The sequence below is a fragment of the Podarcis melisellensis genome (assembly GCF_964234715.1).
Source record: "Podarcis melisellensis genome assembly, chromosome: 13".
Lineage (NCBI taxonomy): Eukaryota > Metazoa > Chordata > Lepidosauria > Squamata > Lacertidae > Podarcis > Podarcis melisellensis.
Genome location: NC_138545.1, coordinates 35,303,913 through 35,331,588, shown reverse-complemented (window position 1 = coordinate 35,331,588; position 27,676 = coordinate 35,303,913). Strand labels below are relative to the sequence as shown.

General features: G+C 48.4%; 1 protein-coding gene and 1 long non-coding RNA gene across 3 annotated transcripts in view; one reads left to right on the top strand and one right to left on the bottom strand.

The window, feature by feature from the left end:
* FAM117A (family with sequence similarity 117 member A) overlaps positions 1-27,676 on the top strand; it is a 40,819-nt gene that overhangs the window by 8,825 nt on the left and 4,318 nt on the right. For both annotated transcript variants that reach the window (XM_081884249.1, XM_081884250.1), the window contains exons 2-7: positions 12,013-12,185; positions 21,058-21,147; positions 22,950-23,063; positions 24,323-24,457; positions 25,471-25,699; positions 27,272-27,392. In XM_081884249.1, the coding sequence (XP_081740375.1) occupies positions 12,013-12,185; positions 21,058-21,147; positions 22,950-23,063; positions 24,323-24,457; positions 25,471-25,699; positions 27,272-27,392 (862 nt within the window). The remainder of the gene's footprint in view (positions 1-12,012; positions 12,186-21,057; positions 21,148-22,949; positions 23,064-24,322; positions 24,458-25,470; positions 25,700-27,271; positions 27,393-27,676) is intronic.
* LOC309354493 lies at positions 16,751-17,076 on the bottom strand. Its single transcript, XR_014162342.1, has 2 exons — positions 16,918-17,076; positions 16,751-16,819 (listed from the first exon to the last, which is right to left on the bottom strand). It is a non-coding gene; the product is annotated as an uncharacterized lncRNA (long non-coding RNA).

The following is a 27,676-nucleotide window of genomic DNA, read 5'->3' as shown; positions in this document are numbered from 1 at the left end:
AGCTGGAAAATGTGATGCTTGCTTCGGTCTAAGTTGAGTAAAACTGCCGTGTGAGCCACCAGCTAATTCCTCTCAGTTCTGTAAACTGGAAAAAAAATCTCCTGTCAACTTTTCCTGCATTTGAGGTCCAAGTTGCTCGTTTCAATGCCCTTAGTACCCTCTCGTGTATCGTGGTGGGGTGGGGGGAGCCAAGCAGTCTTGCCTGGCATCATCGCTGCACAGATGGCTTAAATCTGGCATTCTGACAGCCTTTAAATGCAGAGCTGAGATCCTGATGGGGCATTTGTGCCGGAACAGTAGAGATTAGTCACCGCTTAATGGAAACAGTTCTGTGGAAGCTGACATACAAACTGCTAACATAGGTTGTGCTTCTGAGCAGACAGGATCTTGCTAGGCTTGGTAGAGGAGGATGCACCCTGGAGGTAGTGTGCTTGAGTTATCCTTCTCTGCCCCACCCCAGGGGGATGCTGTTGGCATAGTTTATTCTCCCCATTAAAGGTGCTTATGTCTCGAGCTTCTCCGTCCAGTAGTAACTTGCCCCTGCTGCCTGGATATATGGGGTGTGGGTGGGCTGTGGCTCCTCAAGAAGACCTCTGCACATGTTCAGAAAGTAGGCATTCCAAAGTGCATTGCCAACCTTAGTCCTCTTGACCTCCACTCTTAAGTGTAAGCCCTGGCTGGTGAATTTTCCCAATTGCTGCCTTTCATGTACTGTTCTCTCTCTCTTTCTCTGCTGAAGCACTCAAGGCTTATAATGGACAACATGCTCAGAGGCATGTCACAAGAGGGGCAAAAGGAAATCCAGGCACCAGCTTTTCCATAACATTACCATGTTTCTTGCTGGAGACTGGCTTCCAAACTCGTGCCTGTTAGCCGTGATGGGTATGGGTATTTTTTCCCCTGTGCCTTCAGTTGGAGGCAGCTGTGCTTCTGAATACCTGTTGCTGGAAACCTCAGGAAGGGAGAGTGCTCTTTTGCTAGAATCCTGCTTGCTGGTTGGCCACTATGAGAACGGGACGCCGGACTAAATGACTCATTCGCCAGATGCAGCAGGCTCTTCCTGTGTTCCTAACAGCCCAGAGTGAATGGCAGCTGGTCCCCGCATTGATCTGACATGGTGGGTCCTGGCTATCTCATCCCTTTTGCTGATTTAGCCGGGTGCAATTGCAGTTTGATGGAGTCAGTTCTAAGAGGGGGAGAATCTAAAGGACTGTTGGACCCAGGCAAACCAATAGAGGGTGGTGGAAGAAGCACCACTGTTTTCTCCATGCTGCTTTTGGCTCCAGGAGAGCAGTGTGGTCACCTAGGGTTTCCCCCTGTGTGCCCAGTGATCATTCTTGCTTGCTGCAGTTTGGGCCATTCAGTGCCGCTATCTGGAGGAGAGAAGGCTGCTTCTTCCTCCTTCCCACCCGTCCAGTGCCAGAACTCTGGATTTCTGGGAGCAAAATGGAATCAGTGGGAGTAGTTTGGGCCAGAAGACTCGAGGCTTCTGCCCAGAGATTGTCTAGGCAGTTAAAACGGAGCAGCAGAATCTACTGGTCCCTGCTTGCTAATCGGCTGATAAGAAAGTAGGTTATGGAAACTAGCAAAGCAGAGGCTTCGGAACAGACATGAGCGGTAGTTGGCAGTCATCCCCTTCTCAACCAGGGGAAAGGGAGCATTTCTCTCTGGCTTGCAGCACATTGTGGTGATATTTCACTTTTCAGGAACTTGCTGTTACAAAAAACCGAGGTGACTCATCCATCTGACGCTGGGGGTTTTCATTGGAACCTCTCCGCCAAATAGTTTCCTTGCAGCCTAGGTGCTGTGCACCAGTCCAAGAGCAGAGAGGGAAACCACTGTGAAACTTTTGCCTTTTTTTTTTTTTGGAAGCACCAGGCATGTTGGCTAGTTAGTGTGTGTGTGTGTGTGTGTGTGTGTGTAGGGGTGGGGGCTGCTGGTTAGTTGGTTGGTCAGTCGGGATGCTGCTTGCCAAATAGAGCAAACTGGGCGTATTCTTGGCCGGGTGGAAATGTTTGGATGCCGAAGGACAAAAATTCCACTTTGCGTCGTCGGTGTGGGTGGATGGTGCTGATGGAAGAGAGCTTTTATATTGCGAACAACTGCTGGCTCTTCTCCTGCCTAGCAAAGAATGGAAAATAAGAGTGTCTCTACTATGAGCTGGATGTTTTAGCTACTGGGCCTAGTGGAACTGTAAGCAGTAGGATACGTGCCGGGGTGGAGGGAGGGGAGAACCCAGAGCAGGCTTACCCAAACTTGGGTCTCCAGCTCTTTTCCAACTACAATCATCCCTGACCCACTGGTCTTGCCAGGTAGGGGAGTTGTAGTCCAAAAACAGCTGGAGAGACAAGTTTGGGAAACACTGATCTAGAGCAGGGTTTCCCAACCGTGGGTCTCCAGCTGCTTTTGGACTACAACTCCCATCATCCCTAGCTAGCAATACCAGTGGTCAGGGATGGTGGGGAATGTAGTCCGAAAACAGCTAGAGACCAAAGGTTGGGAAACACTGATCTAGAATATCTTCCTACCCCCCCCCCAAAAAAAAACTGGTGCTCTCCTATTAGCCTTGACTATTGCCCATGCTGTTGGGAGCCCAAAATGCCTGGAGGGCACCAAGGCTGGCATAGAATTGGCAGTATCAATTTTCCTGACTTTCAACAGTGTCCAGAGTCTGGGGCTGTTTACTACCACTTCCTTGTTGCAGCCAGGCTGCTCACAATAATAATAGGCTCCATCTGTGCGATATACATTGAAAGCAGTAGCACGCCGCTTTAAACAGCCATGGTTTGCCCCAAAGAATCCTGGGAATGGTAGTTTGTTAAGGCTGCTGACTGTTGTTAGGACCCCGCCCCTTTCCTCTCTGAGCTGCAATTCTTAAGAGCGGTAGTTAACAATCAATCCCTCTTCCTAGGGAACTCTGGGAATTGTGGTTCTGCGAGGGGGAACAGGGGTCGCCTAACAACTCCCAACAACATGCTTAGAAGGCTATGGCTCCCATGACTCTTTTGGGGAAGTCCATGTCTTTCAAAAGGGACGCAGGTGGCCCTGTGGGTTAAAGCCTCAGCGCCTAGGACTTGCCGATCGAAAGGTCGGCGGTTCGAATCCCTGCGGCGGGGTGCGCTCCCGCTGCTCGGTCCCAGCGCCTGCCAACCTAGCAGTTCGAAAGCACCTCCGGGTGCAAGTAGATAAATAGGGACCGCTTACCAGCGGGAAGGTAAACGGCGTTTCCGTGTGCGGCTCTGGCTCACCAGAGCAGCGATGTCACGCTGGCCACGTGACCCGGAAGTGTCTCCGGACAGTGCTGGCCCCTGGCCTCTTAAGTGAGATGGGCGCACAACCCCAGAGTCTGTCAAGACTGGCCCATACGGGCAGGGGTACCTTTACCTTTATGTCTTTTAAAGGGGTGTGGTGGTGCTTATATAAATGTGTAATGCAGATGGGGATCTAAATGTTTCCTTTGCTGCGGGTGTTGAAGATTTGTGGTGCTCGTTTTGTGGTGGTTCTGAAAGAACTTCTCTACATGGGAAGTTTCCGTGGAATGTTAATACTTTCTTTGGGTCATTGCTAGGTTGCTGTTTTTCCTTGTGCTACTCTTGTCAGAAGGTTTTGCACTGCGACTTGGGGCTATTGCTGCCTGTGCCTCCCTGCAGAATGCAGTGCAAAATAATAATAATAATAATAATAAATAATAATAATAATAATGGCAAAGTTCTTGGGTGCTATCAACAAAAGCTGCATAATTCTTCTGTTGTTTTTATCCTAATAACTCTCGGCCAGAAGAAACTCAAAAGTGGCTAACAGTTAAAACATACAATGCTTTCGAACTACTGTAGAAAGATGACCTGGTCATACTTGGCAACTTGTGCTATATTTGGCAGCTCCCCTAAGGCTACTAATAATTGTGGTTGTACCTTGTATGTGTACTCTTGTCTTAGTGTAGCTAGTGTTCACAACCTATTTTATGACTTGTGGTTGTTGTAGTAATTTGCAGCTTTTATTTTGCACTCATGGTTTTGGTTTAAACAATCGCGCTATGAGAAAAGGGCAACCCGCAGTTGCGTATTGCAATAAATGGAAACCACAGTGGCAGCGCTTGTCAGATCATCCAAAGGTTGTAAGGCCTGCCTAGGCAGAAGCGTCGAGCAGTTTCTCAGCCATTCCAACTGCTTTAGGCTGATGGGTCTTGCAAGGAGAAAGGTCTTCCAGGCTACAAAAATGTTGCTTCTGTTTAAGGTTTCTTTTCAAATGCAACGTGCATTCATACCGGTGTATGCTTAGCTGCACGTATAAGTATGATGTAAGAATGCCTGAGCACATGGTAAACTTATGGAACCAGACCGCACATGAGACATTGGGTTTTTGCAGCAGCATGAAACACTTCCAGCACTCAGACCACTGTCTGGAGAAGAGTGGTGCATGCACACCCACACTCAGAGAACTCAGCTACCCATGCATTAATTCAAAGAGAATATTTTATTGCAGTGTTGTTGGTTGGACTACAACTCCCATCATCCCTAGCTAGCAGGACCCCAGCGGTCAGGGATGATTGGAGTTGTAGTCCAACAGCAGCTGGAGACCCAAGTTTGAGAAACACAGTTTTATTATTAAATTTCTACCTCGCCCTTCCAGGAAAAATGGGGAGTTCTTTCCAGCATTGGGGTCAAGCTGAGATGAGTAGCAGCAGCAGTTCAGATACCTACTGTACTGTTAGTGAAAAACAGTGCAGAAGTCGAGTGGAGAAGGGAATGTGGGACTCCCATTAGCTCCTGTGGCTCTGGTTGTATTGTACGCAACAGTATTATATTCCATTGTGTGCATTGATCGTATGTATTCAGCCCGCTGAATTCTATCCATGTTTTCTTTCTGACCCTCTGCATCTTGCAGTCGTATGAACTAGGAAGGGACTGTTGCATGCCTTCCTGAGAGCCAATGCAGCTGAGTATTGGGGGGCACACGAGGAAGGAGCAGAACCCCCCTTTTTTCCTCCTCTCCAAAACGCTGATTCCCTGCCCCCAACTTCATTCAGTGTGTAAAACAAGACTAGGGAATTAAAAAGGAGCTGTCCCAGACGGAGGAGCCGAAGATGTGAGGCAGCTGCCATACTGGTGGTCCAAGATAGTGCCGGTTCCATTTATCTCCGAGCTGTTCTGTTTTGGACGTCCCCCCCACTCCCCAGATCGGAGATGCTCGGCTAGTGATGGGAGTCTAGAATATGCAGCCAGGTGTGGCTGGGCTGAACCCAGCCTAATGGACTAGGCTGATAATAGAGCTGTGCTGTAAACAGGACACCCCACCCTGCCTCTGCTTCTCTCGCATGCCATCTTTGTCTTGCAGCAAGCATTGTTTTGCTGCCTCTGGTGTATTTTTAGGCCGTGCTGCTTTGACGGGAGCTGAGAAGTGCTCCCAGGCCAGCTGTTGGGGCTGCAATCTTTCTTGGCTCTGCTCTCTGTCTGTCTATGCAGCCACTGATTTCACAGGTGCCTTCAGCGTGGCAGGGCCTATCAGGTGCAAGTTATATGGGGGGGGCGTTTACCAGCTGACCACCCCAACCCTGGGATCGTGAGTTTGTGCAGACTGCCTTTTCACCACTGAGCGGCCACATCTCTAGGGTTAAAGGGCAGAGCTTTCAGGCTGCTGAACCAGCCTTCCGAGCTGGCTTGCGACTGCTCTGAAACGGAGTGCGCATTGCATGCGCCTCAAATAGAGCCTGCCTGATGCTCGGTCAACAACCGGTGGAGGGGGTGCCTTAAATAGCTGCTAAACTGCTGTGAGTCAGGAGCTCTGAATCTGAGCTGCCAGAGATCTCTCCTTGGCAGCGTACCAGGAGGTCCCGGCTTTGGTTATTACGAGTGCATATTAATTTACGTGTAAATGAAAAAGCAAACAATCTCCAGCCTTGGGGCTTGGGTTGGCATTTCTCTTTTGCTTTAAACACGGTAGCTGGGAGCGTGATAGCTGAGAGTGAGCTGGGAGCCAGGAAATCGTCACTTCAGAGCTCTCCGGCTCAAACCACAAATTTGCGGGTGGCTCTGTGCCACTTGGTCTGTGTCAGCGCTTCCACACACCCCCAAAGTACATTGATAACGCAGGCGTGTGCTGTGGGAGGGGCTGTAGAGTTTGCTACGATAATGTGTTGTGAAGTGGTTAGATATTCCATAAATCTGAAGTATTACAATGCGGTTCTTGGGGCCTTTGCAGCTCATGATAACAGCGTTTTCATTTCTTCTCCCTAATCAGGCTAGTACCAGTTACTTGCCAATAGCCCAGTATTCTGCTGCTGCTACTACTACTGCTACTACTACTAAAGTGGGGAGGGTGAAAACTTTGATGCAAGGGGGTGGCTGCTGCCCCCCTTTTTGCTTTACGGAAGAATCTGGTTGGGTGAGAGAAGGAAGCATGCACTCTGTGCCGGCAAGCCGGGGGTGTCTAGCCTTTAAAAAGCTAAATATGAAAAAGCAACCCCCAAGAAATGGGGAAGCTGGACAGAGCAGGGCAATAACATACCCTGGATGCAGTGTTCGAAACTCCCATTGTTCCAGGCCAGGGGTCAGTAAACCTTTTCAGCAGGTCCACTGTCCCTCAGACCTTGTTGGGGGCAGGACTATATTTTGAAAAAAAGAATGAATTCCTATGCCCCACAAATAACCCAGAGATGCATTTTAAGTAAAAGAACACATTCTACTCATGTAAAAACACGCTGATTCCCGGACCATCCGCGGACTGGATTTAGTAGGCGATTGAGCCGGATTCAGCCCCCGGGCCTTAGTTTGCCTACCCATGGTTCAGGCCAGGCATAGGCAAACTCCGATCCTCCAGATGTTTGGGACTACAATTCCCATCATCCTTAGCTAACAGGACCAGTGGTAAGGGATGATGGGAATTCCAAACATCTGGAGGGCCAGAGTTTGCCTATGCCTTGTTTAGGCACATTTTGCGACAGGGAATTTGGTTAGCATTTGGTTTCTGAGCTCTGAGTGCAGCACTGTGCCTACAAATTCAGATTAAAATTGCAGAGTATGGAAGGAAAGGAGGGCCCTTTTCTGCCTCTCCACTTCCAGCTACTCTTAAGACCCTCTTAAGAATATTAGGGGTATGTGCAGGGGAAGCACTAGGCCATGTGAAAAATGAGCATAATATTTTAGCTGCAGTTCATTCATTTTCAGCTTTCTATTCTTGTTATAAAAGAAAGTGTGCCTACACATTCCATCCCTGCACCCATAACCTAGGTTTAAAGTGCCATTTAGCTCCTAGCTTTCATATCTCAGTTTCTAACACTGCCTGGATAATGGGCAACTTCTGGGGTCTAAATGCGGCCCTCCATGCCTCTCTGTGTGGCCCCCAGGGCTCTTCCCCAGGCCACACACCGCTCCCACAGGCCACATTTTCCTTAAGTGTGTTTGTTTTGCATGGCTGGAATGTGTCCTTTAACTGCGACCATGAACCTTGCTTCCCTAGGAATAGGATGCAGAGGCAGGTCTCCGTGTGTGGAAATAATCTGTCTTCTGCCTGGACTGTTGTGACTCACTAATACCCCATCCTGTAGGATTCTATCAGTTACATTTATCTACACAATCGGAGTGAACGTCTGGAACCAAAATGCTTTTTCTGTGCAGCCGGAGCAGTTGCTATTAACGAAAAGAAGTCGGAATAGGCCAATATATATGTGGACTGTTTCTGGATCAAGTGACTTTTCTTTGAATTATCAAAGCTCTTAATCTAGCTCAAGTTGTCAACTGAACTATCCAGATGTTTAACTGCGGGTCAATCACAGTCATTTGAAAAATAAAGACTTTAGAGCCATCTTGCCCCCAGATGGCAACTAGACATTCCATTTTGGCGACTGCAACCTTGGTTTAAGGAGCCATTTGGCCCCTAGCTTTATATATCTGAGATTCTAACACTGGTGGAGAGAGCGCAGTTGCACTCAGGTCCTCCTTGCAGGTTTTCCATAGGCATCTACTTGGCCCCTGTGATGCTGGACTAGATTGGCCTATGGCCTGATCTCTTCTGTTTTTAAGGGGCCTGACTCTACACAAGGCAAAGCTTCCTACGCGTCTTGAGTCTCCATTATGATTAAACTGCATGCGACATTGTTCAGGGCACAGCTTGCTTTATATCCATCCGTCGAGGTTCTTGAGGTGGCGAATGTCACATATATGCTGCTCAGGACCCATGTGGTTAACAACACTTGTGAGTGCTGTACAGTGTGCTTCCTTTGCCAGTGAGTGAGCTGGCTCTCGCACATCTGAAATCAAAAGTGCAGAGGCTCTTGAGGTTTCAGTAATAAAACCTGCTATGATTAACACTTAAGATCAGGCACCGTGGCCTGCCTAAGCCTACCTAGTGGCTTTAGATAAAGTTGGATCATTGCTCAGGGTTGTTTCCAAGAAGGGTATCTCTCCTGTTCCTACCAGGAGATGCCAGGGATTAAGACCTTTTGCCTTCAAGTTTTGTGCTTTTACAACTGAGCTGTGGTCTCGTGCCTCCCCTGCCAACAAGCTATGGCTTGGCAAAGCTGAGATCTTGGGTCCCTGAACTGAGGGTTAGCCTATCAACTTCCAGAAATGCTGGGGACCAGGGACTGGGCATGCTGGGAAGCAGGAATGTTCAGAGCACAGCTGTTCCTAAATATGGCTGCAGCCGTTGGCATCAGAAATAAGTGCATAAAATAGACTTGCCCCGGCACAGTCAAGGAAATAGTAATCATAATTTTACTAAGAAAATAGTTGCAGATCCTTCTAATAATTGGGGGGAGGCCTACACCAGGCCCAGCCTACATGCGTACAGTCTAAAAATAAGAGGAGGGGATGCATTCCTGTACAGAAGCAATTGGGAAGCGAATGTATTAAGATGCAATTAGATGTCTGTCCCAAGGGCTAGGTGTTACACCATCTCATCTCGTATTTCATCTCTAAGCCTGTGAGGAAGGTTCAGCTGAGAGAATTGCCCAAGGCCACTGAGCAAGCCAGTGGATTGGGGGGGGGCGTGTTTCTCACGCTAAATTGGATACAGGTGCAGTTTGTTCAGAAGGCGCTTAGATTGCCTCTGTTGCAAAGGAGGTGGGAGTCCCCCTTTCCCTTTGGAAAACCCCGGGGAAGGTGCAGCCAGTCCTTTTCACACATAGAATCAGAGTTGGAAGGGACCCACGAGGGTCATCTAGTCCAATCTTTTTGCCCAACGTGCGACTCGAACCCATAGCCCTAGACTAAGAGTTTCACGTTCTACCAACTGAGCTATTAAATAACAACAACAACAACAACAACAACAACAACAACAACAACAACAACAACAACAACATTGTTTATACCCCGCCCATCAGGCTGGGTTTCCCCAGCCACTCTGGGCGGCTTCCAACAGAATATTAAAATACAATAGTCTATTAAACATTAAAAGCTTCCCTAAACAGGGCTGCTGTCTTCTAAAAGTCTGGTAGTTGTTCTCTTTGACATCTGCTGGGAGGGCGTTCCACAGGGTGGGTGCCACTACTGAGAAGGCCCTCTGCCTGGTTCTCTGTAACCTCACTTCTCGCAGCGAGGGAACTGCCAGAAGGTCCTAGGCACTGGACCTCAGTGTCCAGGCAGAATGATGGGGGTGGAGACGCTCCTTCAGGTATACTGGGCCAAGGCCTTTTAGGGCTTTAAAGGTCAGCACCAACACTTTGAATTGTGCTCGGAAACAGTCGATGCTGCCTGTCTGTCTTAAAGGGGAAGGGCAGTAGTAGTGCTTTGTTTACAGGTTCACCCTTCCCAACTGACTTGTACAGGAAGAGGGTTTAGCAGGACTTAAAGAAACGCTTGGAAACTTGTTGCTAGCTCCTGCGTCTAGAAAGCTGACCTGTTGCATTGGCCCTCCAAGGTAGACAAGTGAGCTCTTCTTGGCTTTGTCCCTGTTCGCCTGTCACAGTAAACCGTAGCTAGGAATATGCTGTGAACACAGAGAGGGGTCCTGTTTTGTTTCTCCCCTAACATGCGTACAGGAGTTGCAAGCTGCACTTCTAGGCTTAGCTTTATGTCTGATCGTGGTGTTTTGCTCCAAAGAAACCACAGCACAGAGCCAAGGTTTATTCTCATGGCTTGTTTGAGCTAAACAAATGGTCCATCATAAAGCTAAAGCCAGATATCCCGGCTTGTCGCTGCTGTACATGGTAAGGAGAATTGCGTTCACAGTAAACCATTAACCATGCGTGGCAGCCTTTGCGTCCTGGAATTCCCAAGGCCAGCAATAATGAAATACAGTCGAACACATTTTAAATTGGTTACAGTAAATAAGCAATGAAAGCAATAAAGCGGTGCAACGAGTAACAGGAGGTCGGTAGCAATAAAAGGAAAAAGAATTGAATTTCTGACGAGCAAAAGCAGAGTTTTGACTGAGCATCTTATAAGCAAATCAAGGGAGGATCAGAGGAGTAAAAAGAGCGACTCAGATTTGCATGAAATTTGTGCATGCTGGTGTGCGCGCGCTGTGTATAGAAATACAGTACATTTCACTCTAATACAACTCACTATAGTGGGGAAGCTTGGCCAGCTGACCAGGGTGCCTATTCGGTCTGCTGTCGAGGTGCTGACAGTTGTTTGGCAACATCAGGACCCCTCCTGCTCCTCCCTTCTTAGGGGTCTTGAAACTGGGACCAGATAACCTTTTGAGCCTGTAAAGCTGTCTTCCATAAAAAGTAGGGCGCACAGACCATCTTCCAAATGAGCTTTCCTTGGGGAAGAGTTTCCAAGCCCGGGGACCGCTGCAGAGAAGGCCTTAATCCCACGTGCTCCCCCACCACATCTTGGATGGCGAGGGTTCACAGAGAAGGGTGTCAAATGCCATCCAAGTGGGAGGAGGCAGCCTTAAGGAGAGGCTGGCCCCAAAGTGGCGGCTTTAAAGGTCAAAATTAGCACTTTGGATTGTGCTTGGGAACTGGGAGCCAACGGACAAAATCCAAGCTTTGGTAAATACTCCCCCGTCTGTGGAATGTTCTCCCCAGGGAAGTTCGCCTGGAGCCTTCATTATACACCTTTAGGCGCCAGGCAAAAACGTTCCTCTTTAACCAGGCACTTGGTTGATCAGATTTACATCCTATGCCATTTTAAAATTGGGGGGGGGGTAACTGGGTTGTTTTTACTTTTATTAGGTATTTTGTATTTTTATATCTTGATTTTATTATGTGAACCACCCTGAGACCTCCTGGTATAGGGAGGTATATAAATTCTAATAATAATAATAAATTAATAATACTACTACTCTAGGTGCTGAATTTTGAACAAGCTGGAGTATCCAAATGGGGAATCTATTTTTTTAAAAAAATACTATTTATTAAATTTTCCCCTTTAACAATCCAATCAAACCATATTAAATATTCCAAATTATACATAGTATTCAATAATCAAACAGTCGAAGTACTACGCCAAATTATAAAAAAAATTGGAGGTATCTTCCCATGGTCTGAGGTCCGGGGGCTCTGATCATCTCATACTTCTACAGCTTTCATAATTTCCACGATAGTTCCCATAAATCATTCCGTTGTTGATCCTCGTTGCTTTTCACAGCCTCTGAGTTTATCAAACAAGCGAGATCAAACAAAACAATATATTCTGTGTGGAATTTATGTCCAGAGTTCCCTCCAAATGGGGAACCTAAGGCACCTCTGGCAATGAACAGATAAAGTGTCGAAATTATATGAATGGCATATGCAAAAACAAAACGCAGCCCCGTCCATTTGCAAAATTTTCGGGCGATTCGGCAGGGTGCGGAGGGAATCTGCTAATAATTCTTCCTTCCCTTTGGGGTTTTTTGATTTAGTTCTTGTTGCTTATTCAGAAGCACACGCATGAGAAAGGTTAGGAAAACCATATGGCCGGCCTATGCACCATACATTTAAAGGATTTGGCTGCCTGGGAATTGTAGTTTGCCCCCTCACTGAGCTACACTTCCCTACACTACAGATAAGCTCCTGCTGCAGGTAGAAGAGATTGAGGAGTGATGCTTCAAATTCTTAACTTGTTTCTCTTCCTTTCTCTCCAGCCAGTGTCCCATGTGCTGCGGCCGGTCCGGTTGAGAAGGCCTGCCGGAACAGGCCCCCCCGGGTGAGGCGCACTTCCTCCCTAGACACCGTCCTTGGATCGTACCTCTTGGGCCAGTGGCCTCGGGATGCGGAAGGAGCTGCCGTAGCGCATATGAGTGACAAATCTACCCAGGTACTGGAGCTACCTTTTTGCAGGGACAGTGGGGGATCATGGAGGGATGATGGGACAGATCCTGAAGGTGGCAGGAGATGTTGCCTGGTTGGGCTTGTGTTCCCAGAGGTCAGGCTGGGATCAGCAGCGATGTGTTTACATGAGCGCTCTCAATTTAAATGCTTTGTAAGAAAAGCTTTGCCAGATCAGGCCAGAGGTTCACTTTGTCCAGAGTAGTGTTGCATTGAGAAATCGTCTGAAATGATTATGGCGTTCAGATCATGATACTGGTTTCAGACAATCTGAGCTATTGATAAACCATGCCAGTTCAAATGGCCTGCAGACAGCAAAGGCGTAGGCAGGCAGGCAAAAGGAGCCCAAGGTGGGGGAAGGAGGAAGCAGCCGAGATACATTCCAGAGTCGGACATCATGGTGTTCAGCTGCTGGTATATCACAACGTTGAAAGCCAGATATCTCTCAGTCATACTCACCCCAGCGCTGTCCCGTGCCTTATTGCAAACTTCCAATTTGTTGCCAAGTCCTGTGCGGTTCTGTCTCCAGTATAGCATTCTTGGTGCCCAGCCCCAGTCAACACCGTGCAAAGTCTTGGGGGAACTTTCCCCCTCCATCTCCCAGGAGTGGCCCTTGGCTACAGGCAAGAGGTGCCTGGAGCAGGGCTGGGCGATATCAGATTTTCAGCATCGCAGTGTATCACCAGCCAAACATTGCGGTCAGGCGATATACCATGATGTTGAAAAACAAGCTGCATTGGCCTGTGCCTGTGAAGCACGGGTTGAAATTGCCACAGCTCTCACCGTGGGAACTGAGGCAGCTTCGCCCCTTGCCTAGCGGACTGGGACAAGGCAGCTTGTTTGTACGGCTCAGCTGGGGTGTAGGAGGGCTCCTGAGCCGTGCTCTCCCCATTTGTGCGAGAGCCAGCACTGGGCTGGCGGATCCTTTAACTGCTCAGCTGAGGTTAGCTCACTCCTCAGCTGATCAGTTAAAAGATGCAGAGGGAGGAAGAAGCTGTGTCGGTGCCTCACCAGTGCAGATTTTTTTCCTCCCTCTGCACAGTATGATATATCGCTGGTGAAACTGCCACCAAGTCCCTCTGTTAGCAGCACTCGCTAGAGGAAGTTGCTAGTAGAGGGACTTCGGAGCGGTGGCAGTTTCACCAGCGATATACCGCTGAGTGAAGTCGACATCGCGGTCTGCTCCTCATCCCGGTCCTGGGCGATATATTGACATATCGCCCAGGCCTAGCCTGGAGGTGCTGTTTTGCAGTTGTGTTGCACAACCACGGGATTTGGCTTCTGTGGCAAGGCAGGTGCTCTGAAGAACCTCTGCTTTCATCTTACTTGCAGCCCACACGGTTGTCAAGCAGACAGTGCTTGATGGGAAGCGAGCCGGTTGCTAAGGAGGCATCAGTTGCTGGATGACGAGCAGCGAGCGTTGCAGTCCAGCTGCATCTGGAGTGCCGCAGGTTCTCCATCCCTGCTTCACTCCACAAAAGCATTTAATATGTCTGTTAGTCCTTAAAGGGTGCTACCGGACCATTTGGTTGGAGAAGCAGGCAAAAGACAGGTGTGCCCTTCCCAGGCATTCAACCCAGTAGCTGAATGTAACCTCTTTGTTCTAATTATCAGGTTATGGGTTCAATCTCCGTATGGGACAGCTGACTATTCCTGTATTGGCAGGGGGTTGGTCTAGATCAGGTTTCCTCAACCTCGGCCCTCCAGATGTTTTGAGACTACAATTCCCATCATGCCTGACCACTGGTCCTGCTAGCTAGGGATCATGGGAGTTGTAGGCCGAAAGCATCTGGAGGGCAGAGATTGAGGAAGCCTGGACTAGATCCTCAGGGTCCCTTCCAACGCTACAACCCATATTCTGTCTCCACATTTGGTGGCTGTACGTTGTAAGGAAGAGTAGGAAGCATTAAGGAACTTTAAAGTGGGGCCTGAAGTCAGAAATGGAAGTACTTAAAAAAAAACTGTGTGTGTGTGGTTTGTGTCTTTTGGCCGGACAGCAATACCCCCAACCTGGAGAAAGCAACCCATGAGCAGAAATGGATTTGCTGGGCTTGGAGTGAGGGCTGTCTCCAACAGCCTGCAACTGTACAGTGGTATCTCGGGTTAAGTACTTAATTCGTTCCGGAGGTCCGTTCTTAACCTGAAGCTGTTCTTAACCTGAAGCACCACTTTAGCTAATGGGGCCTCCTGCTGCTGCCGCACCGCCGGAGCATGATTTCTGTTCTCATCCTAGAGCAAAGTTCTTAACCTGAAGCACTATTTCTCGGTTAGCGGAGTCTGTAACCTGAAGCGTATGTAACCCGAGGTACCATTGTACTGAGAACCCTTAGTGCTGCCCCACAGGGGACCGTATTTTGTTCAGCAACAGCATTGCCCGGCCACCTTTCCCTTTGGCTGAAGCTAAACCAAGGCTATGCACCTGGGGAGGGGAATATCCCGGTCACTGTTTTGCAGCCCTCTTGTAAAACCAGATGTGCAAGGGTTTAAGCTGGACTTTTTAAAATTTAACTTAGATTGTGCAAAAAAAATTCTGCTGGAAAACATTGAGCCGGGTAAACTAAAAGTCTAAATGCCTTTCCCTGCAAAATGCATGCATGCCCAGGCTGGGTGAGAGTGCTGTCCTCAGTCTCAAGCCCTGCTCTTTGTGTCTGGCTTTCTAGGGAAGGCCTTCCCTGTTGTGCTTCTTCTGGTTAGAGGCAACGCTTGACTTTTGCTTGGCTTTTGTTGCAGAGGCAGCTGTCCTCCTGGAAAGGGGCTCAGTGCTCCGAGGCTCTTTCAGCTCGGCTCGCCGCCCTGGGCCAAAACCCTTATATAACATTTCTCAGGGCTGTGTGCCATGCGCTGATTTTGAGATCGAGGGCTCTTGCGATGGAAGAGAGGCTTGCTCAGCGCGAGGCGTGTGTGCTCCCGGATGGAGCGGGGAGCCTCCAGCCATCGAGGAAGCCTTGGCAACCCATAAATATTTCTGCAGAGCAACAAATGGTCCTTCTGAGACAAAAGGACAGCCTCGGCCCCTTTCAGCTGGAGATGAATCTAGCCTTTTTAATTGGAGTGCCGAGATAGAGAGCGTGTTACAAAACCAGCCTCGCAAGCAGTGACCAAATAGGTACATTAGCTTGAGTGGCTCCCTGCAGGGTTCAGCGTCTCATCCATTAAGAGAGGTACTCGGAGTAGCAACAGCTTGGAAAGCAGGCAGATCCATAAAAAAACAACCCACCATTAGGCAAAGTTAACAGCATGGCGGGAGCTGGAAAAGCAGCCCAGCGAAGCTATAAAAATACAACATAACTTGGCCCCAAGGTATTAAATCCTAGAAAAACAAACCTGTTAATTGGGAGTCTTAAGCTGCAAAGCAGTGGCCGGGAAGGTTTCCCTGGGGATAGAATTCCAAAATGGCGGTAACATCACCAAGCGTGCTGTCCCTCCTGGCCAGACTTGGGGCTGGTTTTCGGCGCAGCGGTAAATGTGTGCCTGCGCCATACCTCTTCAAACCATGCGTGGAGTCTCACATTGCTGAATAGGCTTCTGTAAAAATGAAACTCCTTCGCATGGGGAACTTGAAATCCCTTTCTTCTTGACATGCTAGACTTCCAAGTGCAGGGAGTTGGGAGTGCCTGCAGGAGTACTGATGTGTACGTGAAGCGGTGGAGTCTTCCTGCAATTTGACCGCTTCTGCAAGAACCAGGCCTTGGGTCTCCTGCAATGTTGGAACCTACAGCCCTATGGCATCTGCTGATCTGGGTGACCAAAGAAGTACAGTGGTGCCTTCAGGTTACAGACTCCACTAACCCAGAAGGTAGTACCTTGGGTTAGAACTTTGCTTCACGATGAGAACAGAAATCATGCTCTGGTGGCGTGGTGGCAGTGGGAGGCCCCATTAGCTAAAGTGGTGCTTCAAGTTAAGAACAGTTTCAGGTTAAGAACGGACCTCCGGAACGAATTAAGTACTTAAACCCAGGTAACACTCTACATAGGAAGCTTCCTTAGATTGAGTCGGACCTGTAGTCCATCTAGTATTGCCAACACTGATTGGCAGCATCCTGCAAAGCTTTTCTGATGTGGGTCTTTCCCAAGCTTAGGTAGAGAAGACGAGGATGGAACCTGGGACCTTCTGCATGAAAAGTAGCTGCTCTAGTCCTGACCTATGACCCTTACAGAAGAGGTTGGATCAGAGCTATGCAAGTCCACCTGTGCAAGGCAGGTCTAGGGTAGCCCTTGCACAGTGACTGTAACGTTGGTTTAGCCAAGGCGCGCAGCCAGTCTGGACAACCACAAAGGCTTCCTTACTGAACCTGCCCCAGACCAAGGAACTTGGGGGTTGCCCCATTTTCATCCTTGCAGCAACCCTTTTAGATAAGCTCGGTTGAGAGCCTGGGCCAGCCGAGGACTTGAACCCGAGTCTCCCTAGCCCAAGGCCTGCATGTTCTGGTGCTGCGCCCACTTTGCCGCCTCTCTGCCATAGGGGGAGCGTGGGGATCTTGGGGCAGACTGCGCAAGCTCAGGTCGCAGGTGAAGCGAGTGCCTGAAATCCTTTTTTTCTCTTGTGTGCAAGAGCTGGTTTAACGTTTCAACAGAGCCTCCCAAACCTCCTGCCTTTCTGTGGGTGCTGTGGCTGGCTTTCTGCTGTGAAGACAAAGGATTTATTTATATTTATAGCCTTGGGGATGAGACTCGAGAGGCACGCCCTTCCCTGCAGATTATCTGACCTTGTGGTTTCAGACCTTGTGGTTGTCTTCTCAAAGCACTTTCCTCCCCTTCTCTCCTGCTCGGCGGAAGCTGTTTGGCCGCCACTAGAATAACGTGTTTGGAAACTTCCTGCCTCATGGCAGAAGGCTGGGCCTGCGGGGGCAGGGTGCTCAAAGCCAGGCCTCCCCCTTGGCAGCAGCAGCAAGAGCTTGCAGCTTGTGTGTGTGGGGGGGGTGTTCTCTCCTGCCCCACATTCCCTCTCCACCCCCTAGCCAGTGCACACTTTATTATTTTTATTTGATATTTATTTATTTCTTAATAAATGTTACAGAAAATTAAAATCAAGTAGACAAATACTAATACAAAATTAAACTAAAGAAAATACATGTATCCCTACCCTGTAAACATTATTATTATTATTATTATTATTATTATTATTATTATTATTATTATTGCCCCACCCATCTGGCTGGGCTTCCCCAGCCACTCTGGGCAGCTTCCAACAAAATATTAAAATACAGTAATGCATCAAACATTAAAAGCTTCCCTAAACAGGGCTGCCTTCAGATGTCCTCTAAAAGTCTGCTAGTAGTTATTCTCTTTGACACCTGGTGGGAGGGTGTTCCACAGGGCAGGTGCCACTACCGAGAAGGTCCTCTGCCTGGTTCCCTCTAACATAAACCCTGTTTATGTTCCCTGTAACATACCTCCATGACTTCCCTCCACCACGACTCGACTTCCTTTAGCTCAGATTTAAATACTGTCATTGCATTCTTTGGACAAAACATCTCTTATAGCCACTTCTAATTATTCTTCTTGCTTATACTTTACATACTTAATCCATGCATGTCAACATATTCTTTTTAGAGCAATGTTTTGTTCCATATACTCCTCAAAGCTTTTGTGTACACTTTAGGAATGGAGGCCGCCTACAGCTTTCCTTGAGCCCAGGACAGGCATGAAATCTGCCGGCTGATGTGCATTTCAGCAACGAAGCAAAATAAAACAAAGCTTTCTGGGCTCTCCGCTGCAACATGATGTGGGGTTTCCAGGCAAGGCAGCTCAGCCGTTCCTGCAGCCGGGGCAGCAAGCTTGCACTAAGGTGCAGCAGTTTCACCTGCAAATAGTTTTTTGAGATGTTGCTGCCACGCGTGGGAGGGGGGTTAGCCTCCCCCACACCGGCGGCATGGGTGGAATTTCCCCCTTGTGACCGGTGCTCCGTAACTTGAAAGATAAGGGTTTATCTCGAGGTTTTAAAAATACCTCGAGGGGCGGTTGCTATTTGCTCCTGCTCCCGAAAAGCTTTGCTGAAGGGTTGGGTGGCAACTCTTGGCTCCGCATCAACACTTGTGGGCACATTTTTTCCTGGCATGAAGTGGGGGCCGGGGGGAGTCATTGGCATTCTACAGTTCCACAAAATGTCTAGGTCCTGCCCCTTGCAACTCCTCTCCCGCCACTTGCAAGGCCTGTACCAGTCAGGATTTGCAGCGGTTCGAGCTAACTTTCCAGGGTTGTTCAACAGGGCTGTTTAAACAAATTTTTTTTTTAAAATGGCTGCCAGATTTCCTGTTTTACAACAGCCTTTCTAGGGAGGCCGGTTTTGCTGATAGAAAAGCCCCTTCTGCTGCCTTGGCAGCTGGGGAAAGAGATGTCCCCAGACCATGGTCTTGAGTGCAGAGCTCTAAGGTGATTGGGCCTTAATAGCTTTCTCTGCACTAGTATTGCTAATTTGCTACCGGTCTTGGAACATGCCCAACAAGATGGAAGCGTAACGTGTCCCAGCAGCCCAACCATCTGGGTTGTTGGACACGGTGGCCTGTCTTCTCGCTTGTCCTGTAAATGGGGGGTAAGGTGGGGCCTTGAATGCTGGGGGTCTGGCAAGCCACTTGTCTGCAAGCGCTTGCCCGAACTTAGGCAATTCTGCCACCGCCACTTCCTTTGCTTCTGTGCAGCCCCACCTTGAGGGCCGTTGATATCACAGGCCAGCAGTACTTGCATGGCAAACCCCTTGAATAGCAGGAAACAGACAAGTGCAATGCTCACCATTAAGGATTGCCTCTTGCCATGCAAACTGACCCAGACCCTTCGCTTGTCACCTGAGGCCCTTCTCTATGCCCCCCATCCCAGAGAGGTCCGGAGGGTGGCAACAAGAGAAAGGGGCCTTCTCTGTGGTGGCTCCCCATCTATGGAATGCTCTCCCCAGAGAGGCTCACCTGGCACCATCATTACATGTCTTTAGGAGCCAGGCAAAAACATTCCTCTGTACCCAGGCCTATGGTTATTAAATACTCTATGTATGGCCTGTGAAAGTGTGGGACTGTTATGATGATGACTATTTTATTATTAGGCTTTATATCAGTATGCTTTTTATTATGTTTTCATCACCGATGTTCTGTGATGTGGTTTTAATGTTGTACCACCGCCCAGGGATCTTTTGATAAATTTATATAAATTTAATAAATAATAATAAATTTCCAGGCAGGTCACAGAGATTGAATGAGAGCTGCTGGGTGTCATAAAATGAATATAAGGCTTTTCCTTAGTCTTTGAATAATGTTCTGCCTATAGTAACTAATTTCGTTGGCATCTTTACTTGGAATCTATTAGGAATTTGCTTGTAGCATTCAGCTTATTTTTCTTAAGAGTTTGCTTTGTGTACATGCAGTGTTAAATTGCCCTGAGACTTTGTGACATGATGGGCTACGGTTCCTGAATAAAGACCCAAGCATGGAAGCCTATAGGTTTGCTGGAAATGTTATTGCAGGGCTATGTGGGAAGTAGGGCTGGGCGATGTCTGGCTTTCAACATTGTGATATGTCACCAGCTAAACATCACAAAATACAGATATTATTATTATTATTTATTGAATTTATATACTGTCTTATACCCGGATATATCACGATGTCTGAAATAAGGATGGTGCCATGTAGAAGTGTTGGTTGCCTTTGTGGTTTTTCTCACGTTGTGATTTTTGCTGGCACCTGCTCTTGTGTTTTGCTGCCCCCCTGTATGAGGCAGGGGAGAGCTGAGCCACCAGAGTTAACAGGGGTTGCAGGAATCGAGAGATGCCTTGGCGGGCTTCAGTTTTTCACACTTGGTGATTTTTGCATAGCACACACCCATCAAGATTTGCAATACATTGCCAGGTCGAAAATTACGAAACTGATAATCACGATACGGACTCCAAACCGGTTTTTGATGATATATCACCCAGCCCTAAGGTAAAGGTAAAGGGACCCCTGACCATTAGGTCCAGTCGTGACCGACTCTGGGGTTGCGGCACTCATCTCGCTTTATTGGCCGAGGGAGCCAGCGTACAGCTTCCGGGTCATGTGGCCAGAATGACTAAGCAGCTTCTGGAGAACCAGAGCAGTGCACGGAGATGCCGTTTACCTTCCCGCAGGAGCAGTACCTATTTATCTACTTGCACTTTGACCTGCTTTTGAACTGCTAGGTTGGTAGGAGCAGGGACCGAGCAATGGGAGCTCACCCTGTCGCAGGAATTTGAACCTCCAACCTTCTGATCGGCAAGTCCTAGGCTCTGTGGTTTAAGCCACAGCGCCACCCGCGTCCCATATCACCCAGCCCCAGTGGGAGGCATATTCTCCCTCAAAAAGAAGTGGTATGGAGCTCCACTTGGACTTCACTGGCTGAAATGTGGATGAACACTCTTCTTGAGTTAAGGTTTTCCTCCTCTGTGAACACTTCTGGGCATAATTTCCTGAAAGCAACTTGTGTGGAACACAAGCTCTTTGTGAATTTTGGCTATCGTACTCTGCAAGGAAGACGTGAAGGCATAGAAAGTCGTTCGCAAATCTTTCTTGAAAGTTTTAGTTGGGCTTTCTCCATCCAGGCCTGGGTAATCCATGACATTTTATACCAACGTCGTTGTGTAGGAAAACGGCGGCCAAGCATTCTGCCCTGGATTCCAAATGCACTGAGAGCAGCAGCCAGAGTTTCCTAGGTAGCATGGCAATGTGGTTGTACTCTTAGTTCCCATAGGAAAGTGATCCCCCCCCCCCCATTTTCCAAAGTCCCACAAATTAGCCCTTTGGCATGATGCTTCCTCCCTCCAATGGCATGTTTTCAGAATGACTCTTGCAAAGTAGACTGCCGTGTTGGAACTCGCTTGGACTGGCCGTGCTCTGCTGAACGCCTTGCTCCCTTCTTTGCAGACTCCTGTGTCCTGGCACGAAGCAGAGGTGGGGAAAGCCGCTGCCCATAAGCGCTCGGCCTCGTGGAGTAGCGTGGATCACCGCAGAGAGGTGAGAGAGCTGCTTAGCAAGCCAAACAAAAAAGATGCTTCCCACACAGCACAGTGCACAAAGGAAACTCAGCCATTAGCCTGCACTGAGCATCCCAGAAACCCAGAATTAGCATCCTTCACAGATAACACAAAACGGCAGGTAGTTTTGTCAAATAAGGTACCTTCCCACTAGGCCCTGTGCAGGCTTTCCCAAGCTTAGGTCTCCAGCTCTTGTTGGACTACAACTCCCATCATTCCTAGCTAGCAGGACCAGCAAACAGGAATGATGGGAATTGTAGTCCAAAGGCAGCTGGAGGCCCAAGTTTGGGAAACCATGGTTTATAGTAATAAACCACTTGTTGCTGCTGTTGCTGAATGCTGCTTGTGATCCCCATAAGCAGTGGCAGGGAGGAGGCACCATGCTCACCAAAAGCAGCAGTGGCTGGTGCACATTGGTAGGGCGTGAAGGCAAGGGACCCAACAGCAGGGGGAGCCAGAGCCAGCTGATTCTGCCTTTATTACCATCCTCCTTGTTGAGTTCTATACAGAGGTGTAAGCTGACACCCTCTGTGATGATTGTAAGTAAGAAGGCAGGGAGTAGGGGCTGGCTGACTGAGGACAGGCTGAGATGGGTGGGGCAGCGCCCCATTTGCCCTAAGAGGCAAGACTCTGCAGACAACGTCAGGCTAGTGGTCCATTAACTCAGCATTGCTTACAGTGCCTAGCAGAAGCCTTGGAACTAGCTCAAAATAAAAAAGGAGATTATTATTTATTTTTTAAACAAGGTTTCATGCACCCAATGGATTTCACACAAGTATCTTTGAGGGGAAAATATAATAAACCTGGCAGTGTCTCTTCTCCAGTGAGGGAAATTAGAGGCCACCTAGATAATAAGCTATGTTCCCAACTCCTTCTGTAGGTTCTCTCAAACAGTTCAAGGTGCTTGTTTCTTCCCGTGCAAAAGCTATATGGTAAAACACATTGGATGCATCGAGTTTCTCATATATATACACATACGTACATACACACACATATATACATATACATACATATATGTGTGTGTTTTTTCCATGAATAGTGGTTATTAGGTGTTGCCTCTGCCTTTCGAAAGGATGCTCTTTGTGTTTGTGTGGGTGTTTTAAAAAAACTCACAGCAGAAACAGCCCCACAGATTTCAGAGGGAGCCCCCTGCAGAGCGAACAGAGGCCTCCATTGCCCACAGGAAGCAGAGCAGCTGTTGCTGCTGCAGCTTCCCTGGCTTGTGTTTGCAAAAAACCAGGCCTAGCTGTGTGACTTCCAGTTGCTTAAAAGACAACACCTCAAAAAGGTGACACCTCCTTAGAGGAAAGACTGGTCCTATCAGAACGATCTGATAATTGGGCAGCAAGTTATCCCAAATGGCTGAGTTCCTTAGAGCAGTGTTCCCCAACCTTGGGCCTCCAGCTGTTTTTGGACTACAACTCCCATCATCCCTCGCTAGCAAGACCAGTGGTCAGGGAAGATGGGAATTGTAGTCCAAAAACAGCTGGAGGCCCAAGGTTGGGGAACACTGCCTTAGAGCATGGTGCTGATAATGCCAAGGTCACAGGTTCGATCCCTGCATGCATCATGGGACAACGGCTTATTTTCCTACATTGTAGGGATTTGGACAAAAGGATCCTCAGGGACCCTTCCAACTCTACGAATCCATGGCTGTCAGCCGGCACTGGAAGGGCACCTTGCAGAAGTTGCCCCCTGTGCTTGTCATGCATTGCGCATGGGCAGAAGAAATTGTGAGGTCCTTTGCCTCTTCTAAATGCAGGTTGCATTCTCATCCCCCAGATTGCCAAACTGAAGCAGCAGCTCCAGAGAACGAAACTCGGTGCCCGGAATAGCAAAGAGAAAGACCAGATCTCCCCCGTCCAGGGGGATCATAGTGTCCTCTCGCCCGCCAAGGTATGCACCGCATCCCTCTCCTTTGTTTGCCCCCATCCGGCCAGAGGAAAACAGGGTCCAGCTGTCGATGGACTCTTGGCAAGAGACGAGCTCAAGGCTATTTTTGGGAAAGAGTTTGAAGTATTCAATTCTGCTGCTGCATTGGCAGGGTGGGGGAGGGCAAAACCGTTCTCTTCAGCCACACCCAAAACAATGTGAGGAATTTGGGGGGCGCACACACACTTCCTACTGGCCTGTGCTGGCTGCTGTGTATGTGGAGGTCAAGAGCCTTGCTCCAAGCTCAAGTGATCGTTCTTGAGCTGCCCTTTGAACTAGGCATTCAAGGTTCATTTCTCAGGATCCAGGTCTCTCGGCATCCCTTGGACCAAAAAAAGGAGAGGGTTCAGGGTTTGAGAGGCATGTGATTAGAAGGGTATTATGAAGCAGGACTTAAGAGAGACATTTGAGAGCGCATTGCCAGATGGGTCAGGGACGGGTTGCATGAACCAGTGCTCTGAGTCTTCATCATACTAGACCAGAGTGGTGGAACTGGCCTATTAAGTATGCACCTACTTGACCGGTGCCCTTCCAGATGTTGTAGCCCCTGCCCACATGGCCCAGTGTCAGCAGTGCCTAGGCAACACGATGACCATGTACGTACGCAATAGATAATCTTTATAGAATTCCTTCAAACCATAACAAGTACAAAATGAAATCTTTAGTCTCAAAGTCTCTGAAAATCTTTAACTGAAGCGAGGTACCAGACTTTGAAAGACAAGCTGTGAAGCTTTGTGTATTCAGCAAATATGATGTCCAACACTGAACAGTGATTCCGGATATTGACTACTGTTTCGTAGAATTCGTCAGCGGGGTCCCCAACCCCTGACCTCTCAATATCCCTTGGGCAAACAAAGAGGAGAGCATTCGAAGCTCAGTATTAGGGAAGGACATGATTGGCTGTAGAGCAGTGGGTCTCAAACTTTCAGAATAAAAATTTGCTCGTGCCGCACCCAGTTTCTTTAGTGATAAGAAATACATTGGAAAATTAAAAGAAACAGCTAGCTGTGCTTGACTTTGGAAAGAAACCTATCCATATTCTGCAAATTAAGATTTTTTTTTAATACTGTACTATACTGAAATGTTTAAATGTTTCTTTGATTTTCCTTGAATCTTCCCATTCTCGCCACACCCTTAAAGAACCATTGCTGTAGAGAATACTTTCCTTGCAAAAAAGGTGTCGGCGGCTTGTTTTACCACATTGCTGGATGTCCTTGTTGCAGGTTTCCCCACCTGCACCCTTTCCAGCCCTGACTGTTGCGCCGATCAGCCCCTGTTTGCACAACAGCCTCGACGGTCTCAATCAAGAACTGGAAGAAGTGTTTGTAAAAGAGCAAGGAGATGAGGAGCTCCTCAGGGTGAGTTACGGCTGGTTCCCAAAACTCTGCTGGGCAGAACACACCTTTGTGGCCCCTTTTGCCATCTTTTGCACCACTAGTTGAATACAAAGCTCCCATTCATGACATACCCTGAGCTGTACACTGAAATTCTCTGTACTGAAATTTCCAAACACTCCTCTAGAAACAGTTATGGCTGTTTTAAAGTACAGATAGGGTGACCCTACAGCATCAGCAGCTAGCCACAGCCAGCCCCTTGTTCTCAATGAGGGCCGCTGACTTTCTATGGTGATTTTATTTTTAAAAGAAATCTCCAAATGCTTGAGGAATCCTACGGTTGTAACCTCATCTCCCGTGACTTAGAAACAGACCACACCTAAAGGTTCATAACACACTTTAAGCACATGTTTGATTTGGTTCTTTTGAACTCTGGGGCTGCATTGCATCCTTCCCTCGCTCCATAGCTGGCCTTTGAGTCACAGCAGATGTGCAACGTCTCCTCTGGAGGGCAAACTACAGCTGTTTATAGCAAAATGCCTGCACAGCTGCAGGAGAGGGTCTTGGTGTTTTTTCCCCTCCCAATAAATGCATTGATCTTGCAGTAAAGGTAAAGTAAAGGGACCCCTGACCATTAGGTCCAGCCGTGACCGACTCTGGGGTTGCGGCACTCATCTCGCTTTACTGGCTGAGGGAGCTTCCGGGTGATGCAGCCAGCATGACTAAGCCGCTTCTGACGAACCAGAGCAATGCACGGAAACGCCATTTACCTTCCCGCCGGAGCGGTACCTATTTATCTACTTGCACTTTGATGTGCTTTCGAACAGCTAGGTTGGCAGGAGCAGGGACCGAGCAACGAGAGCTCACCCCATCGCGGGGATTCCAACCGCCAACCTTCTCATCGGCAAGTCCTAGGCTCTGTGGTTTAACCCACAGCGCCACCCGTGTCCCTCTTGCAGTAGCTGCCCTGAAATAGGAGCTGGGGTAAAAAGGCCCTAAGTGAACTAGTATTAATTTAAGAAGTGTCTTCCTTCTAGATCCTGGATGTCCCCGATGGCCACAGAGCCCCAGCCCCGCTGCCGAGAAGCACCAGAGAAGCCTTACTGCTGCGGGTGGAGCACAGCAGTAGCAGCTGCAGCAGCCTCTCTCTCTCTCCGTCCCCTTCAGCTGCCTTTGGGCGGTCCCCACACACGCCTGTCCAAGCAGCAACAGAGGAACTTTCCCCCGGTGTCCTGGATAAGCCGCCAGTGGAAGCTAAGGGAAAAGGTAAGCCAGAAGGGGGCCTAGTAAGAGGCATGTTGGGAGCCTTAGAAAGTTTGCCCCCCCACCCTCTTGACCCCCACCCGTCCACAGTACGAAAACACAGCCTGGAAGCTGGAGGACAGCATAGGGTGCTCCTCAGGCATCACTATTTATCGAACAGTCATCCTGATTGGTTTGCAGGGAGGTCAGACGGCATTGGTTATTGAATGAGCCTTCGCTCTGATTGGTTTGTGTAGATGACGTTGCATCAAAGCAAGTCTCCCCACAATTTTCCAGACGCTTACTGCAAAAAGTCCGATCTCTCGGGGAAGTGGGTTTTTGTTGTTGCTGTTTTTGGCGCAAGATCCTCCCAATCCTGAAGGAGCGTCTCCACCCCCATCGTTCAGCCCAGACACTGAAGTCCAGCTTCAAGGGTTTTCTGGCAGTTCCCTCCCTGCGAGAAGTGAGGTTACAGGGAACCAGGCAGAGGTAGTGGCACCTGCCCTGCGGAACGCCCTCCCGACAGATGTCAAGGAAATCAACTACTATCTGACTTTTAGAAGACACCTAAAGGCAGCCCTATTTAGGGAAGTTTTTAATGTTTGATGTTTTATCATGTTTTTAATATTCTGTTGGGAGCCGCCCAGAGTGGCTGGGGAAACCCAGCCAGATGGGTGGGGTATTAATAATAATAATAATAAAATAAAATAAAAAATTGGCTTCAGTGGTATGTGATTGAATCCTGCCAGAAAACTGATAGCACATCAATGCCCATAGACTCGCCTTGGAATTGTGGGGGAGGGTAACCAAAAGCAAGCAATGGAGCATGAACCTCATTTTACTGACTTGCCCTACATCGCTAACTCAAAGCAATTAAGCCCTAAAATAAAGAGATCCAGCCTGCTCTTCCCTTTCCATGGATCATCAGTGTCCACAAACCAGTTGAAGGGAAGAGTACGAATATTAGGGATCGCAAACAGTGTAATGTGCCTATACAAGGTCACAGTCTAATTGGCTTGAACTTCTTTCCAAATCTAACCCTGCTCATTCAGGATTTCACATCTTTTATCCCTAAATAATTGCCATTCTAATTATTTGGGCATTTAGAATCCTCCTGACTGTAACGTGTATCAAACCAAATTTCTCAGGTCTTATATGAAGATAAATGGTGAAAATCCCACCATACGTCCGCCATATGATCTCTCCTTTACATATGGACCTGGCTGCTAGTTTTGTAACCTTTTCTTTTTTTATGGCAGCAAGGGCAGGGAAAAGCCTGCTGTATTCTGTGATGCTCTATGGAGCCCAGTGAAGGGGGAAAAGGATGGAGGGAGGACTTGTAAATATTGGAGGCGTTTCTGGGAGTGCCCCCTGAATGTGTAAGAAGGAAAACCAGGAAAATGTGGTGAAGGGAGAAGTTGGAAACAGGAAGCTGAGTGTACAGAAGACGCAACAAGAATAGCTTTAGAATCAATGACCTGGATGGGACATTACGCAAACGATTCTTCCACATTTAGATGCATTACAGCATTACTGGTTCTGCATTTGTCTCTGTCACATTTAAGCCTTTCTCTTTTTCTTTCCCACTTCCACCAGAAAACGGCAGCACTTCTCCAGTCCTTGCTTTTGCCCTGTCTCCTCGTCCCAACCACACCTATGTGTTCAAGCGGGAACCTCCGGAGGGTTGTGAGAAAATCCGGGCTTTTGAGGAAGCTGCGTAAGTGAGAAGGGTACTCGCCTCTAGGGACACAGCAGGCCGAGATACTGCAGCCTTATACAATGCAGTCCACTTCCTCCAAGATCAGCCCTGGGAAACTTCTGGCCTGTGGTCCAAATTAGGGGGTCCAAATTTAGCCCCTGAGGCTGCTTCCCCCAAAATACACACCCATGCACCTGATGTCATGTGTGGGACAAATAAAATACAGTGGTGCCTCGCAAGACGAAATTAATTCGTTCCGCAAGTCTCTTCGTCTTGCGAGTTTTTCGTCTTGCGATGCACGG